Source organism: Gouania willdenowi, chromosome 22, assembly GCF_900634775.1.
Source record: "Gouania willdenowi chromosome 22, fGouWil2.1, whole genome shotgun sequence".
NCBI lineage: Eukaryota > Metazoa > Chordata > Actinopteri > Blenniiformes > Gobiesocidae > Gouania > Gouania willdenowi.
The window spans coordinates 30264139-30282768 of NC_041065.1; the positions used below are offsets into that span (position 1 = coordinate 30264139).

At 36.4% G+C, this 18630-nt stretch overlaps 2 protein-coding genes across 5 annotated transcripts in view; one reads left to right on the forward strand and one right to left on the reverse strand.

Moving 5' to 3' along the window:
* wdr25 (WD repeat domain 25) overlaps positions 1–18630 on the reverse strand; it is a 134018-nt gene that overhangs the window by 12676 nt on the left and 102712 nt on the right. The gene's annotated exons all lie outside the window — the stretch shown is intronic.
* Positions 14680–18630, forward strand: part of begain (brain-enriched guanylate kinase-associated) — a 63918-nt gene continuing 59967 nt past the window's right edge. For 2 of the 4 annotated variants that reach the window (XR_003672874.1, XM_028438679.1), the window contains exon 1: positions 14680–14772. Coding sequence is in view for 1 of the 4 variants with exons in the window: in XM_028438681.1 (XP_028294482.1) it covers positions 14750–14772 (23 nt within the window). In the remaining 3 variants the exon portion in view is untranslated. The remainder of the gene's footprint in view (positions 14773–18630) is intronic. The other 2 variants (XM_028438681.1, XM_028438680.1) reach the window with 2 other exon arrangements.

Sequence of the window (18630 nt, forward strand, 5' to 3'; positions counted from 1 at the left end):
ATCAAAATGTCTCCTAAAAGACACTTAGAGGATGTTGTGGAACAGGACTTTCACATCACGTAAGAGCAGGTGATGTATGTGCAGTAAACGTGTCATATCATCTTTTAGGTGCAGCATAATCTCTGAGAATGATTCCATAAGCACTGAGTTGAATTCACAAAGCAATTCAACCTAGTGAAGGATATACAGTATCCTCAGTCTAATTGTGCTTCAACATTATTGAACAAAAAAGACCAATAATACACAACACAACAGCAAAAAATAACAAAATTACTCACAAAATACACAAAAAGACTACAGGAATATACAAAATGACAACAAACAGACGTAAAATGATTAAAAATTACAGAACGACAAACCAAAAAAACAAATATAACACAAAAAAATGAACAAAATGACGAAAAAAAACACACAAAATTACTCAAAATAAAACGTACAAAAGGACAAAAACAAGACAATAGAACGACGACCAAAATAAACAAAAATAACATGTACAAAATGACAACACAAACACGGCAACTGTAATGCACAAAATGACTTCAAAAACACACACCAAAAAAACCCAAAACACACAAAAATGACTCCAAATCACATAAAATAACAACAAAAGCAAAGTTGTTCATTCCTGTATTAATGTTTGTTTTAAATGTTGACATGAATGTTGATTACTGTATGTGGCCCTCGGATCAGAAAATCACATTTTAAGGGAAACATGTTTCGTTACTGTGCACATGATAATAAACACTTTGAATCTCTTGAATTTCAAAAAATAAATGTAAAATTTTACATGAAATTTAAAAAGAAAAGATAAAGATAGTGACTTTTTTTTTTTTTTTCAAAGAAATCTTTCATTAACAGCAAGATGAACCAAGTCAGTTTCTACAGTTTGATTCGATTTAAACTAAATGCAAAACATTGAGGATGTGAATTAAAACACGACGCAGTGGCTTTACCTCAAACAGCCACTAGAGGGAGGTATTGCATACATAAACAGCAGACGTTGTACAGTATGTGCAGATGTATGGACACATGATTGTAATTAAAGTGCAGCTCAGCACCTAAAACATCATTTATTCCAATGTATCTGCCTCTAGCCTTCTTTTATCCACTCTTTCAATTAAAAATGATTTTCCATCAGGACCAGTGTTGACATAGAGATGAAAAAAAAAAGATGAGTTGTCTTTTCTGTCAGGTTTAATACAACAACACTCCTGTAAGGTCGGATCCTGCTGCTGACAATATTTCTATAGGTGTCTGTTTTATTGCCTTGGCATTTTGAAGAAGACAAATATATTATATATATATATATATATATATACAGATCACTCTCCTCCACACCAATGGATTCAGACGACACACACACACCACAGTTTCCATGACAACATCATCTTGTTGACAGCAATTAGATACATGGGTCATCAAATGCTCATCTGAAAGCCAATTAATCAAAAAGTTAAAGAAATATCACTGCGGCTCTAAAACAAAAAAGCCGTTTTGACATGAAGTGAAATTATTTACAAGTATTTATTTATTTTTCATAAACAGTGATGGAGGGAGGGGGGGGTGGGGGGGGGGGGTCATTCTGCCCCCGGCCAGGTTAATATATGGAGGGTAGGCTTTAAATATGTATGGCCTACAGCCAGAGGTGAAAGTAATGGATTACAAGTACTCACGTTACTGTAATTTAGGCGCTTTTATGGGTACTCATACTATTTTGAGTATATTTCTAAATCAGTAATATTACTTTTTAGAACAGCAAAAACACAAAAAAAAAAAAAAAAAACCTACAAAATAGGAGAAAAATATTAAAATAACAAATGAATCACTTAAAATGACGGAAAAAAAATACATAAAACAACAAAAACTCAAAAATTACTCCATAAACACACAAAACAACATAAAACAGACACAAATATAATATATATATAAATAATTGTACATTTTGACAAACCTTTTATTTTATACCGATGCCTTTGTGGAAAATAAAAGAAGTTCAAATTGTGAAATAATTGGCCACATTCGGCCCTCGGTCTAATTTTATTCGGCCCCCAAAGTAAACATATACAAAATGACAGAAAATACACAAACAAGAGCAAGAATACATTAAAAAAACACAATGAATTACAACATTGCAGGAAAATACAGTTTAAAGGCAAGAGGAATCTCCAAAAAACACACAAAACTGCTACAAAAATGAAATTATGAAATTAAAGTAAAATGACAACAAAAAGACAAGAAAAACATGAAAAATGACTCCACAAACAAGCAAAACGACAACAAAAATACACAAAAATTACTCCAAAAAACATATTTTACAGGAAAAATACACAAAACGACTACAGAAAATCACAAAATGCCTCACGTCAAGCAAACCAACAACAAACATACACAGAATGACAGAAAAACACACAAAATTACTGTTTAAAACTATTTTTTCTTTCCTGTATCAATGCTCAGATCGCTCATTATTCTAAGTGCAGACATGAATGTTGATCATGTGACCCCTCCGATCAAACAAACACATTTTTGTGGCCCCGCTGAGATAAAAGTTGCAAGGTTTGAAGACAATATTGTTATGATCAGCAGGTCTAAAGCTTACAGTAGACATCTTCATATCTATAAAGTTTATATAGAAAGTTGAAAGGATTAAAATGAGGCATCTGAAATCTTTTACATCAGATATGAAAGCTCTGGGTGAATCAGACGATACTGCCAGAATATATTTGGTGGGCAGGAATGTGCATTATTCAAAGAGCTGAAGGATGCTTGTGCTGCTGCATATGATTAAAGTTATTGAATTATATTAGTTTGACTGCCAGAAAAAATCAGAAATGCTGTGAATCTTTTCTTTTTGAATGCAACGTGTGAAGATGAAAGAAACGTATCTCTTTTGGTGGTTGAATGAATGAAAAGGAAAGAAGCAAACTTGCATTTGACGTTGCAAGACTTTTTTTTATGTAATATACAACGACATATTATTCAATCTAATGCTGACATTATTCCTTTTAAATTCATCAATTTAGCCTATTTTCAATGCTGATATGGTTGTTTCAAACTAAAAACAGCTTTTGACATTTAGACAAAAACCTAAAAAGAACCTAAAACAGGAGCATCAAACTGATTTTAATCCCAAATACAGAGCAGTTTGATAGTTTGATAATGGGCCACAGACTAAAGACGGGAAAACGAGTAATTTCAACATTATAGTGGTCTAGTTTACACCTCTACGTATACGTCAAATGTAAAATATGTAAGAAATCATCAATATCCAAACAATAAGTGACCAATATTAAAGGGCAAATATTGTTGTGTTTCATTTACACAATAATTTACTTTCTCTTGTAGGCCGAATTGGATGATCCAAAGGGCCAGATCTGGCCCCTGGGCCTTGAGTTTGACACATATGACCTAAAGTAGTGGTTCTCAAACTTTTTTAGCTCAAGTACCCCCTTTCTCTCATGTCTGAATCCAAGTACCCCGTTTGTCCGTCTACAATGTTTTGCTTAAAAACAATTATAGAGCATAATGATGGAATGAACGAGTGATAACACACATTTTAAATAATCTCATTTAGTAAATAAGTGGAAAAAAAAACAATATTTCGTGCAGTGGTTTTGGATCATGACCCCATTTTGATATCAAGAATTTCTGGAGACCCTAAAGAAAAGAAAGGAAAAAAAAAAAAAAAAAGGACAATTAGAACATTTAAAAGATCAATTTTAATTTCTCAGAAATTTCAGGTGATCCAAACACCCCACATGGGGTCCCAACCCCAAGGTTGAAAAACACTGATTTAGTGGCTACTGAATAAATGTATTCTATAGTTTGTATCATTTCCGGTCATAAAACGCCTGGTGTGGGACCAAGACTGATACTTTATTTGTTAATTTTCCACTCTCTCTCTTTCAAGTAACCCCTGTAGTGCCGCCGCGTACCCCTAGGGGTACACCGACCCCCATTTGAGAAACACTGACCTAAAGGACAAGCAATCCACAGATGTTTCATATGTGACCAACTGATCTTTGGCCACGTTGGCTGGCTGCTGCGTCAATATCTCTGACCTGGTTTTCCAGCTGATGTCCAACACTAGAGTCAATAAACAAAGTCATTATAGATGATGCTCACAGCCACACCACTGGTGTTGTTCTATATACTGTTTTAAAATGCAAACATTTCAACTGACATAATCAATAACTAGTTATCTGGTCAACTTGTAAATGACTATCAGGCTCTGGCCTCTTTAGAGGCTCACTGTCTGCTCAGCTGGAGCAGTTTAAGTGTGTCACCGTCCGACAGCTCGGCTCCACGGTTGGGGGGTACGACAACTAGGGCAAACCACTGAAACTGGGCATAGCCAGACAGGAAACCATTGAAGTGAGCCTGACATGGTTCACTTGTGTGTGTCCGTGTCAGACAATGGTCTCAGGCTCGAGTCTGTCCAGAAAGGATCACCGAGGACTGCGAGGCAGAAAGCAAAAGGTATGGCTACTTTGGAGCGCAGGTCAAGATCGCGAGTGGTATTAAGTCGACAGGATCGCGGCTCGTGCTCTTCAACTTCGTCTTGCCCTGTGTTCTCAGGATCCTACAGCGACCACGAGGAAGAGCCTCAAATGCGTCGTAAATCGTCTCCTTTACTCCAAGGCTCTCTTAGCAGCCTCCTCACGAACAAAGGTTCTCCATCCAGCCTTCAGGGTTCTCTTCCTTCACTGTTAAGTCTCCAAGGATCTGCGTCAAGCCTTCGAAGAGCATCAGCCAACAATAAGGAATCGGTTACTCACATGAAGAGACGGTCAATAGCCAGTCTGGATGATTACACCAGAGATCAAAGTGTAAGTCCTGGTCTACTAAGCCGCAATGGCAGCTCTAGTGATGACGATGGCAGTTGGGATACAAATAGCTGGAGTTCAGGAGCCACTTGTCTATTTCGAAGCCCAATAAAGAAGGACACCAATGAAGAAACTGATGGATCAAATGAAAAAACTCCAAAAGCTGAAGAAGAAGAAGTAATATATCAAAATCTTATGTTCTTACACCCTGGTAGTAAAAATGAATGCAACAAAGACTTTGACCCCAGCAAGACATGCAACCCACCAAGGAAAGAGTCAAAATTAAAGAGTGCATTCAAATCCTTGAGCAGGAACATTTCTTCCATTTCACCTCAAGACCAGGATGAAAAGACTGAGGACAGACGCAAGTTCTCCCAGTTTTTGAACGAGGTTACTTGTAGAGTGGTAAAGTTTAATGACACATTCACTTCTGGTCAAAAACATTCTACTCTTCGTCATCAGCCTTTGTCTCCTCCACCGCCACCACCACCCCCATCAACACCAGCTCAACTACCACGACGTTTAGTTCCCAAAAAAGCTTCTGCACCATTTACGCCAGCGACAAACTTGTGGAGCAGCCCAACCAACTCAAATATCAGGACCGTCAAGGAGCAGAACTTAACAGATTTTACCATGTCCATCCACCAATGGGCGAGGACGTTGCCCAGCTGCAAGATCATAGAGCCTGAAGATGTGTTGGGGAACGTAGAAAGCTGCTTATACTTAGAACAAAACCTACAGCCATGCACTCAGATTCAGTTGCAGTCATCCACTGGGAGAGTTTATCTCGAGACTGACATCGATAGGCTGAGAAAACTTGACGAACTGGTGGCCAATGGCACCCTTGGAAAACACAGGAATGAAAAAGTACAGGATAAAAGTATGGACAAGGCTAACGATACAGAAAATAGGATTTTGTGGGAGAGGAATGGTGGTGTGGTATTGGAAAACAAAACTACCAGAAAAGGGAACCAATGGGAAAGGGACAGACTGGATTTTAAAGTGAAGGAAAAGGACAATGGGAGAAAAGAAACGCCTTGCTGGGAAAAAGAGAGAAAGTTGCAAAGAGGGAGGGAGAAGGAAAAGAAGACGGTTCCTCAAAGTAACGAGACCCTTCCTTCCGTAGCGACAATGGCTACAAGTAGATGGAATGATCCCTGCCCCGTTCCTAACTGGCAAGAAGGAAACCCTAGAATGTCCTTTAGATCATCCTCATTACCCAGATCTGCTAACATCACTGTGAGTATACTACTGTCCATTCTTATAAAAGATAGTCAGAGGTTAAATTCAAACATCTGGAAAGACACACAACATATCACCCCAGTCCTCAGAGAGACCTGGGAGATACCAAAACAGAAATTCTGCCCCATACTGCATGCACAGGCTGAAGTGTATCATTTTACCGGTTGTTAGAGCTACTATCTATACCAAGGAGCAAATATTTATTCCTAGTTATCCTTTTTTGGAGTTTAATATTTATTTATTTCCTACTGCTTATTTACAAGTTTATAAATATTGTTTTTTAATTATGCATAGCTCCTGTTATGAACATATACATAGGCTACATCTGAATGAGGTAACCTTTTAAAAATTATTAATCAAACAATAAATAAATAATAAAAATACAACTGGTTTCCATGTGTTTCTGAGCAGTGGGAACTAATCACTGGTAAATAAAGCCCAATAAAACTCTGTAAAACAATAACCAGCAATACATAAACAAAGAATAACAGCACTGCCAGAAAATACAGTAAAAGACGAGAGTAAAACACAGAAAACGCTCCAAAAACACACAAAGCCACCACAAAAAAGAACAAAATGAAAACAAAAGTACACAAAAAGACACAAAAAACATGAAAAATAACTTCCTAACACACAGTACAAACAAAGAAGCAAAGTTAAAATAAAAATACACAAAAATAACTCCCAAAAAATACAAAAGGACAATAGAAATGCACGAAATGCCTCACAACAAGCAATACAACAACAAACATACACAGAATGAGAGAAAAACACACAAAATGACTGTAAAAACGTATATTTGTTCTTTCCTGTATTAATGCTCAGATCGCTCATTATTCCAAATGCTGACATGAATGTTGATCACGTGACCCCTCCGATCAAACAAACACGTGATAAAAGTTGCCTACCTCTGGTCTGTGTAGAGTTTGATGTTAAAAATATGCACTATTGCACAGAATATACTCCACTTTTATGTCATTTGGGAGATCAGAGCAATGTGCAGTTGAAGAAATACATTCATTGAGGAGCAGAATATAAAGGCTTTCTGCATCTATGTGTCATGTTTCCTCATCCTGCAGCACGAGTAGACGGAGATCACTGGAAACGAGGAACCAAATGAATAAGATTAGACAATCCTCTGATAATTTCACTCGGGCTTTGATACATCAGATTGCATCACACTCTTCCTCGTCAGTTGAATATTACCATTCTCCGACCTATTAGATGTGAATCATTCATGTTTGATGTTTTGCCTAATCCCATTCGGCACATCCGTCAATTGCCATACACACAACAAAGTCTACGCGCACCATGTTGAGGAAGATGTGAGTAAGTGATGTGCACTATAGTCTGTTGAATGTGCACAGCACATCAATGCTAAAAATGATTTTTTTCAAGTATAGACTCCAAATCAAAGCATGACCTTTAAGATGAATTACTCCTTTTACACTGAATGTATGGTTTCATCAGAGGGATGTTTTGAAAGGAGAGAGCTGCGGTACCGGCCTATAGTACTGCTCATTTAAATGCATTAGCATCTTTGTGCCCCCGACACATTCAACAACGAAACTGCAAGAGGAAAGCGTTTGTCCCTTTTGGCACTTGAAATTAAATACATTTTCACCTTATTTACTGCTTATGTGATGGCAGTGAAAAACTGAAATTTGGCCAGGGTCTGAAAATGACGACCTTGTCCGACTATGAAGGGTAGCTAATACATAAATAATTTAAACATATTTCCTTTATCCTCCCCTTTTTGAGTGTGCTCTGCTCTTGAGCCCGAGGCTTGAAAAATGACGCGGTACCACATCCTTTCACAACCTCCTGGTCTGCTGAGCTCATACCTGAGGCTCATTTATACTGCATTTACAAACGGAAATGAATGTTCAAACCTTTTAGTTCTGCCCTCGTGCCTCTGCATGTCTCTTATACACAGTATGTACTGCTGTTATACAAATATCTAACCTGGAGACGTTTGTTGCAAAACTCTGGACGGTAGGTAGAGATGTAACGATTCACTCAACTCCCGATACGATTCGATTCACGATACTGGGTTCACGATACAATTCTCTCACGATTTATTTTACAAAATGGGACTGTAGACAAATTTTTTTTTTTAGGAAAAAAACTAGAAAATACTGTATTATTTTCCTTTTATATTTCATTGTCAAAAGAATCCCTTGATAAACTATTCAAAACAATGCAATTTAACTAAAAATAAATCTTGAATGAAATAAATAAAGGAATAATACAAATGAAAATGAAGCCTATTAATTTAAATTCTGGTTCTATAATAAACAATGCAAAACTGCATAATAGTTATTTTTCTTTTTAAAAGTGCAACTGAAAATGTATTTTGTGCCTTAACAATTGGACTTTAAAAAAAAAAAAACCGTGATTACACTGATTTATGTCATATTTGTTTAAACCAGCAGAGGGCGCTGGTAACACAGTGGTCGGTTGGCATGCAGAAATTCTTGCAGTGAAGAAGAGAAGCTATGCTAGCAGACAGAGCTAATAGAAAAACCTGACTTTTACATATATTCAAGTAATATTACAGATATTCTTTCGGTGCTAAAGGGGCAATGAATCATTTATTAACATATTTAAGAGTAGAAGGCGGCCAGAAAGAAAGTATAAGCAGACTCCGCCCGCCGCCTACTCTTGTGGAAAAAAGTACTGCGATTCAATTTTCAGAAAATCGATATCAACCGTGACACCTATGAATCGATTTTTAACTGCCTTACGATTAATCGTTACATCCCTAACGGTAGGGTATACCCTATTATTGATTAGCATCGATATTAACATTATGATGGGCAAAATTGTGGTCTCCATAAACCAGTGCTTCTCAATCTATCCATAAAGTCATCAAAAATAATGGTCAATTGTTCTATGAATCTGTGATAACCACATTTATTTATTTGGAGAATATCCACTGTTATCCAGGATGTTTATTATAATTTGCACAATAGTATATAGTCATCTTAAAGATGTAAACACTTGTTTTAATCAGAAATAAAATGGGTTAACTGACAAAAAATGGCAGAAAAGATTTTAAAAACCACAGAAATTGGTTAAAAGTTGCAAATTAGAGTGGCCAAAAACAGACAGAAAAAGTGGTAAAAAGGGTTCAAAGTGTTAGAAATAGCAGAAATAGGATAATGTAATTTAAAAAGTGGGAACAATTACTTTAAACTGGCAAATAATTGGGCATGACAAATCATGAATGTGGTTAAATTGGCAAAAAAATAAGCATGAAATATGTTGGAAAGAGGTTAAAAGTGACAATAATGGGTAACATATGTGACATTGGGTGAGAAAAGGGTTTATAAGTGCTGAAAATGTCTTGAAAGTGGAAAAAATTAGCAGAAAAGCCATTGAAATTTGACAAAGAAGTGGCAGAAATGGAAGAAGTTTGGTGTAGTTGCAGAAAATGGATCAAATAAAGCAAAAATGTGCTCGCATTGTTAAAAAAAATTCTTAGTGTCTTGAAAGCATCTGGTCAGTGTCTTGCGACCCCAAAGGGGTCCTGACACTAAGGTTGAGAACCCCTGCCCGAGGCTAAAGTCAGTCTTCAAAAAGTTTGTATGAAGTGAATTCAGAGAGTGGACAAAAGGCTGCGTTCATGTTTGTGTCCTATTTAACTTGGAGCCAAGAAGGCAAACATCATTTCAAAGTAAAGTAGTCGTGAGCATCCAACGCTTTCCTCCCACAGTCCAAATAATAGCTTTACTAGTGTTTCATAATTGGGCAAAACAGAGAAAACTGGTTTCTAGGACAGCCATTGACTTACTGCATATATGAGGATTAGCCAGAGGAATGCACCTTTAAAGAATATCCAGAATATTTATCTTTTTTATTAAAAAAAAAAAAAAAAAAGAAGAAGAAAAAAGGAGACTGTGTTACAGAAACAACTATAGGATGACAGGATGGAAAGGGCTGCAGGGCGAGATATTTCATCATTAGCAAACCATCCTTTTTTTCTTCTTTACAGTATTCTCAGAGCCGAGAACTATGGCTCTTGTTTCTATCATGAATTATTTGACATAAGTCTTTGATGCATGAGACCCTTATTGTAAATAAAACCCATTTGAATGTAGTGGGTGATGATTATTGTGACAGAGCATACACAATATTTCATGTATTGCAGAGGCACTAAAACTAGTGGTAAAATGTCAGATTTCTTTCCAGGGAAAATGTTTTGCTGTAATATATTTATATTGCTCTGGTGTTAGGAACACAACTTTATTTTTGAAGTAAATTTAAGCTTTTCTGAGTTCAAACTGTTCATTCTTACCCTCGTCAAGGAGGTAATATTTTCACTGACATCCGAAGCACTAAAGACCAACTTTTAACCAAAGATAAACCTTAGGCCATATAAGATTATATTAAATATTGGAGGGCATCCGGATCAATATACAGATTCTAGATCAGTTTGTAATTGACCGAGATATATAACATTTTAATCAGTTGTGTTGGGTTGATTCATCAATTAGTCCACTCAGTTTCACCTGAAACGGATCAAACCTTTAAAGCAGACATGGGCAACTGGTGGCCCAGGGGCCACATGAGGCCCTTGGTCTAATTGTGTGCGGCCCTCAAGACAAAATTGTAATTCATGAGGTTGTAAGTTATATGTAAACAAAGGAAACACAGAAAATGACAGCAAAATGCACAAAATGCCAACAAAATTGCATAAATGACGACAATAAAACAAAAGATATACTAAAACACACATAATGACTTGAAAAACACACAAAAGGTCAACAAAAATGTGCCATATTGACAAGAAAAAAGACTAAATGAATGAAAAAACACCAAGAAAACCCACACAAAAGAATTTTCCTTTTTTTTCTGTATTATGATTAATACATTGCGCCATCACTGCGTTAATTACGCATCTGATCAGCTAAGTCTGGCCTGACATCAATGCTACATGAGAGTTTGACAGCGAAAACATGGAGAGAAAGACACAGTAGCTCACTGTAGCTGTGCGTCTGAAGCGACATCCATGGAGGTCCGTGCACAACGACCCTCTGGCTCTGCACCACAGCGGACACACGTACAGTACCAGACTACACACAGGCTTCAGACATACAGCTTTTTCTCTCCCTCACACACACTTTATTTTCTCATTCAATTATCTGAACTAAATTACAATTCAGTTACAACAGCAACTAATAGAATAGATAATTTTCAACAATAGATCACAAGGTTGGCTGGAGCTGTTTGAAAGCACACTCAAACATGCATGCACACACACACACACACACACACACACACACACACACACACACGATTGTTTCTAACTTTGTAAAGTTCCTGATGATGAGCATGTGTATTTGTTGGCTGCAAAGAGTGCACGTGCATGCTTGCTCGTGTCGATTTCGTAGAAGGGAGTGAGTGCACACAGGGTAATTGGTTCTGCATCAAAGAATTAGGCCTCAGTGAGAAATGTAAATGTTAAATCCTCCAGTGAAAACATTACCATGCAAATTGCATGTGTAACAAACCAACATGCCCAAACAAGGCACGATCCTCGCCCTTTAATCTGCACGGGCGTGTTTGCACATGAAGCAACAAAACAGAAGTGGAATGAAATCCTTACTTAATTTCTGAATTTTCTGTAATATTTTATAAATCAGAATCAGAATCTGAAATATTTTATTAATCCCAGGGGCAAATTACTTAAATAAATTATTCATGAAATAATCACAAACAGGCTTCTTCACTTTTCTCTGATGTTTAAACAGCAAAGTGGTAGATTAGATTAAATTAAATTAAATTAAATTAAATTAAATTAAATTAAATTAAATTAGATTAGATTAGATTAGATTAGATTAAATTAAATTAAATTAAATTAGATTAGATTGTACTTTATTAATCCCACAACAGGGAAATTACCTTGTTATAGCTGTGAAGAAATCAAACAAATAAAGAAATACACAATTTACCTAATATGCAGAAAAGAATACACATGCACAACCAGTTCATACATACAAAGAGTCAAGAGATTATATTTTTTGACATTGTTTTGTTTCTTCATTACAGTATATGTGTTTTAAACTCTGGGACTCAGTGTAGCCTCGTCCCTGAAAACTATCACTAAAATTAATAACATCATCACTATCGCCGGGTGATTTATACCCAATATACAGTATTATACCCAATAAAAAGTTATTATTATCAAAATATGACAATGCATGACAAATTACAGTATTTTATTTTCAACTATGCCATGCCTAACAAATAGAAAAAATACCATAGGTTGACTTTAATGATAATAATCAAAATTACTGAAAAATTAGGAACGTAAGAAGAACAATTTAGAAAAAAAAATAATAACAATGAAACTGTAAACCTGGTCTTTGGTACACCCAATTCTCCATTTTTCATAAAATATGACTAAAATATTTGTATCACCACGCAAATTTCCTTGGAAATCACCACTTTGTGATATTTATTTACAACCACTGGACTAAATAAAAATAGCATGGAAACTTTTACTGACTTTATTCCTTAGATGCAGTCATTACAAACAGTGTAATAATGGGACACTATCACTATCATGTGTGCCTTTAGTTCAGGGGCCAAACGCAGGGCAGTTTCATCTCAAGTGGGGCATAGATTTTATGCGAGAAAACAATTAATTTCAACATTATTGTGCCCTAGTTTACACTTCTTTGTATACATAAAATACAAAACGTGTAAGAAACTGACAATATCCAAGCAAAAAGTGACAGATCGCAGTCCCAACACGATATTCACTTTAAATTTCCTAGATTTTGTGACCAATTTCTGTTTAGTCAAGGGAAATTTAGATTTTTATCAATAGTTTAACATTAAAAATGACCGCAATCGTGCAATATAAGCACCAGGAAAACTATGGGTAAGGGAATTTCCACATCTTCTAAAACATCAGAGAAGATGCTGAAGCTACTGTACAGCGGACTTTTCTGATGCATATCCTGAGTTTTGTTGAAATGCACAATGTCTGGTCAAATATTAACCCAATATACATCATCAAGACAATATATTGTACAAGGATACAAACAATATTTTGATTTTGTCATGTCTGTGTTCTATAAATGATATGGAGGTGGGGTGGCACTATTCATAAAATAAAACATTGAGATGGAGATTATAGAATCGATGAGTTTAACCGTGGAAGAAGTGATGGAATGTATAACAGTGAAAATTATAAATCCAGAGGGACGTAAGATAATAATCTGTTGTTTGTATCGTGCACCTGACTGTAAAATAGACATATTTAATGAGAAACTAACTAAAATGATAGAAGAAATTAAAAATAAGAGATTACTGATATGTGGAGACTGCAATATAAACATTTTAAACCCTTTAAAAAATACACACATTGAAGACTTTACTAATTACATGTACACAAATGGATTAAAACCTCTCATAACGAAACCAACCAGAATTAATAAACACAGCTCAACACTGATAGACAACATCTTCACAAACATACAAAACACAGATCTAACGAGTGGTATATTAATAAATGACATCTCTGATCACCATACAATGTGGTGTGCCACAGGGTTCAATTTTAGGGCCAAAACTGTTCATTTTATACATAAACGACATTTTCAAAGTCTCAAATTGCCTCAAACTAAACCTTGCTATGAGCATTGCTGTGTTTTGGCCACGGTGGAAAGGAGCAACAGCTGTCAGACAGTCCATCAAACACAATCCTGGATCTGATCGGTTCTTTTTGCTCGGTCACGGTGTATTCTGGCAATGTGCCAAAGGCTGCAGGAGCAGCAGGGGGTGGGGCTCAATGAGTCTGTTTTTTTTCACACAAACTTAGTTTCCTGTAACGCTGTCCTTACATAGTGACAGCATTAGCAAATATGTCAAAAAGTCACTTTTATACAAGTTACGGACTGCACCTTTAAGTGTATGGCATTTCTGGATGTGTGATATATATTGATTGCATATATCCCTCAAAGCCATATCTTGACTCTGGAACTGCATCCATAATATGCATAAGAAAATATGAAAGTATAACCTCAACTTTCTCAATAAACTTCATTTTCATCCCATTCATATTTCTGTTAACCTCCATTGCCTCCCACCCATTCACTCCATTTCTGCAGTACACAGCGTTTTCCCATCGCACTGTTAATCTGTCATTCCTTTGCTCTGCACATACACCCTCCCCCCCAACCCCATCCGCCTTGTTTCACTTAATGCTCTCGATACTGATATGGTAGGGAGCAGGAAATAATGGATATATTTGTTCACGCTCAGAGTGTGTAAACAGCAGATAAGAAGCCCTCCACAACACGCTGATAAATCTGTGTGATAAACATAATCTAATCATTTCACCCGCTTTTCTTTTCATCCCACCAGGAGTCTGATGGAGAAATGCCTCATCACAAGAGGTAAGGCTTATATCCCATCACACCTTTTCTCTCCCTCTCCCCCTCTCTCGCTCTTTCCCTCCGTCACTATCAAACTCCTCCTCTTCCCACACACCTCCTCCAGCTTCATTCAATCCCCAGCTCCATCTCTCATATATTCTCCCCCCCCCCTCTCTCTCTCTCTCTCTAACTCCCTCTGCCTCCTCCTCTTCTAGTCTCCAGTCAGAATTACAGTCCTTTTTCTTAGAGGATGCACAGGCACACGAGTGTAGTGAGTCTATCTTCTGAAAAATGAGGCGAAAAGCGTATAAACGGTAAGGAAAAGCAAGAAGAAAGGAAAAGTGCATGCCATGTATTTACCAGTGTGTTACAGTTGGTTTTTTCCCACTACTATTGTGTGGTTTTCTTGTTCTCTCTGTGTTGTTGTTGTGGCATCGTTGACAGCTGTGCTCCCAACAGTACAGTGTGTTTGGATGGCACAGGTTGTGCAGCGTGTTTGAGTAAAACTGAGCCGATGCTTGTGTGTCGGTGACTCACTGCAGAGGAAAGATGTGAGCATGTGATCGAGCTTGGGTCGTATCAGCTGTCATTTAGATTTTTACTACTGTCGACAACAGAAAAATGAGTTGTCAAATCCTTTCCTTCCAAATTCATTCATGGAGTGAGATGATAGAACAGAGGCAAATATCGCTGAGCAAGCAGATTAAGAGAAAGTACAGTAAGTTGTTCTGGTTTTTAAAACTTTTCTTTTATAGATTCAAAGGAAAAGAGTTAGTAAGAAAGTCAAATTCATTGTGATTATAACATGATCAAAATCTGAAGCATTCATTAGATCAGAGGTTCTCAACCTTGGGGTCGCCAGACTAAGAATATTTTTGAACAATTTGAGCCCATTTTTTGCTCATTGATTTTTATCACTTTTTCTTGCCATATTTTTGCTCTTTTTAATGCATTTTTTCTACATTACTCTCATTTCTGCACATTTTTCCACTTTCAAGACATTTTCAGCACTAATAAACCCTTTCCACCACTTTTCCCACCTAATGTCGCATATGTTGACCCATTATTGTCACTTTTAATCTCTTTCACCATATTTAATTTGTCAACTTAACCACATTTACGATTTGTCATGCCCGTTATTTGCCCATTTCTGTCATCTTTAATATAATGTTGACATTTTGAACTCTTCTTACAACTTTTTGCATCTGTTTTTGGCCTCACTAAATTGCAACTTTTTAACCCATTTCTGTGGGTTTTTAAAAATCCCATTTCACCAACTTATTACCCATTTTATTTCTAATTAAAACAAGGATTTGCATCTTTAAGATGACTATATACTATGGCGCAAATAATAATCAACTTCCTGGATAACAGTGGATATTATTCAAATTCAAATAAATAAATAAATAAATAAATAAATAAATAAATAAATAAATAAATAAATAAATGTGGTTATAACACATTGATATAACAATGGACCCTCATCAAGGTTGAGAACCTCTGCTTTAGATCTCTAAGTGAAGCTTCAAATAAGAAGGAAAAACATTGATTTTTTGACGTGATTCTTTCTTTCCTGCTAAAAGCTAACTGCAGCTCAGATAAGGTTCGTGTCCAGAGGGAAACTTTAATGCCTTTGAGGTTTCACACTTCCTGTAGCAAAGAGAGGGAGTTTTAATTAATGTTTTCTTTTTTAAGGAAAAGTTGACAATATTAGCTAACCCCTTCAGGCATGATTAGTCATGTGAGCTTGTTATTAATGCATCCTTTCTTCAACCATTGTTTCCAAAATGTTTGTGTGTGACTTTGTGAACACACAAATCATCCAGAAAATGAAAATAATTAAATCCTGATCCTAAGGGCAACTCAAACTCTAGCTGGAGCAACTTGGCAGAACATAATGTACTATTATAGATAATTACAGGCTGTTGGGTTCATTGGCTTATTGAAATAATAAGTAAACTACTCAAATTTATTCAGCTTGTGTTTATTTTTTGAGCTTTTAACATCTTTTTATAATTAGTATATGTGACATGATGCTTTTAGGAATTTATCGTGTGTTTTGTCAGCATTGAGTGCAAATGTCAGCGTAAAGTACGTGTTATGATTGTTGATTTTTGCAATTTCGAGCCATAGACTTCCTCTTTAAAAAGGCGTAAAACTTCTTTCTGTAAAGAGATATTGTTCCCCTCCCCCCATTACACTGTCAGATTATTTCCGAGGTGCATTCTGGGATACACTGGCACTAACCCACGTGTCAAACTCATGGCCCGGGGGCCAAATCCGGCCCATTGGCGCATCCAAGTCGGCCCGCAGGAGAAAGTAAAAATGACAGAGAAAACATAAATCGTGAATAGTTGCAGGGAGTCACAGTTTTGGCTTAAATCACATGATTGCAGTCATTTTTAATGTGAAACAGTTGAAAAAACTCAAAATTCTTACAAAATCCTTCAACTTTCCTCAAATGATGGCATAATATTTCCCTTAATTAAATAGAAATCGGTCACAAACTCTAGTAAATTTAAAGTGAAGATCCTGTTGGGACTCTTATTTATCACTTATTGCTTGAATATTGTCATATCATATCCTATTAAGTATTTAAACCACCTAACTAGTATGACAGCTGATTAGCTGTTCCTTGCTTGTTTTTCAATCTGATTCATACAATGTATGTATTTTGTGTTTGTTTCAGCTGCTGCAACAGCTTAATTTCCTGAAAAGGCTTATTTAATCCATCCATCCATCCATCATCTATCTATCTATCTATCTATCTACCTCTCCATCCATCTATCCATCCTCTATCCATCATCCATCTATCCATCATCTATCTATCCATCATCTATCCATCCATCTATCCATCATCTATCTATCTGTCATCTATCTATCTATCTATCTATCTATCTATCTATCCATCATCTATCTATCTATCCATCATCTATCCATCCATCTATCCATCATCTATCTATCTATCTATCTATCTATCTATCTATCTATCTATCTATCCATCATCTATCTATCTATCTATCTATCTATCTATCTATCTATCTATCCATCATCTATCTATCCATCATCTATCTATCTATCTATCTCTTACTATTTTTAAGCAAACCAGTTGAATGTAGATGATGAAGTTGCAATTTTTCTCCTTTAAAAGCTCTTTTGAAGACATTTTTTAAAAATCAGCTTCTGTTGGTGAAACAGAAGGATTAGAAGTTTATCAGTTTAGAGCACAACCCTTATTTTAAGAAAAGTAATGTTTTTTGAATCTGTACAAAAGTGCTGCCTATAGAAGACGTATTAGACTCAATCTACGATGACCTTTACCTGTCTTATTTTAATGCTACTGGCTTAAATCTCTATGTAACTTTACCAGTTTGCCCAAAGATGAACAGACTGAGCAGAATATACCTCAAGTTACTTTGCTTATTTTTCCTTTTTTGTTCCATACACTGAGCACGTCGCCTTCAGAAGCAGATGCTGTTCAAAGTCTCCCTTCAGGTTAGCCCAGAGCAGTTTACAACCTCCCTGCTCTTCCATTCTTCTCCCCTAATTATGTCCAAGACAGCAGGATGAGGGATTTACGCAGACGTCGTTGATAAGGGATGGACGACACATACAGGTAGAAGATGAGGGATGTGCTTCCCAGCTCAAGGGGTTCGCTTTTGTCGAGAGAGCGCCAGCGTATCTCTGTTCTTAAATGACGCCCCTGTGAATCACTTATCTGAATCCCAAGACTCTTCCCTACACTCTCTGACGTCCCACCTCAGCGCCCTCGTTGCTCCCTGGACTATTGGTGATACGGCTGTCTGCCACCATCACCGCTACGTCAGCTCAGCCGAGTAGCACCGCAGCGGCATTCCACAGAGGGAATGGGAAGTCTGTTTCATGCAGTCCTGTTTGTTTCTTAGTTATAATTCAGAAAATTAAGCCTAATCTTAGGTTTAACCCTTTAACACCTGTAATATTAACATCTCCACATAGGCATTTTTGTTTATTTTGTCTATAAAATGATAAATGTCTTATGATGAAGTGATTTTACACTTTAGACTTCCAATATTTGGCAGGATTTTTATGTTTTATCAATGTAATATCAAGAAGAATGAAGAAAAAAACAAAAATTAAATAGAATTTTTGAGATTAAGTAGGAAAAAAACTATGAAAGCTCATAGATTTTT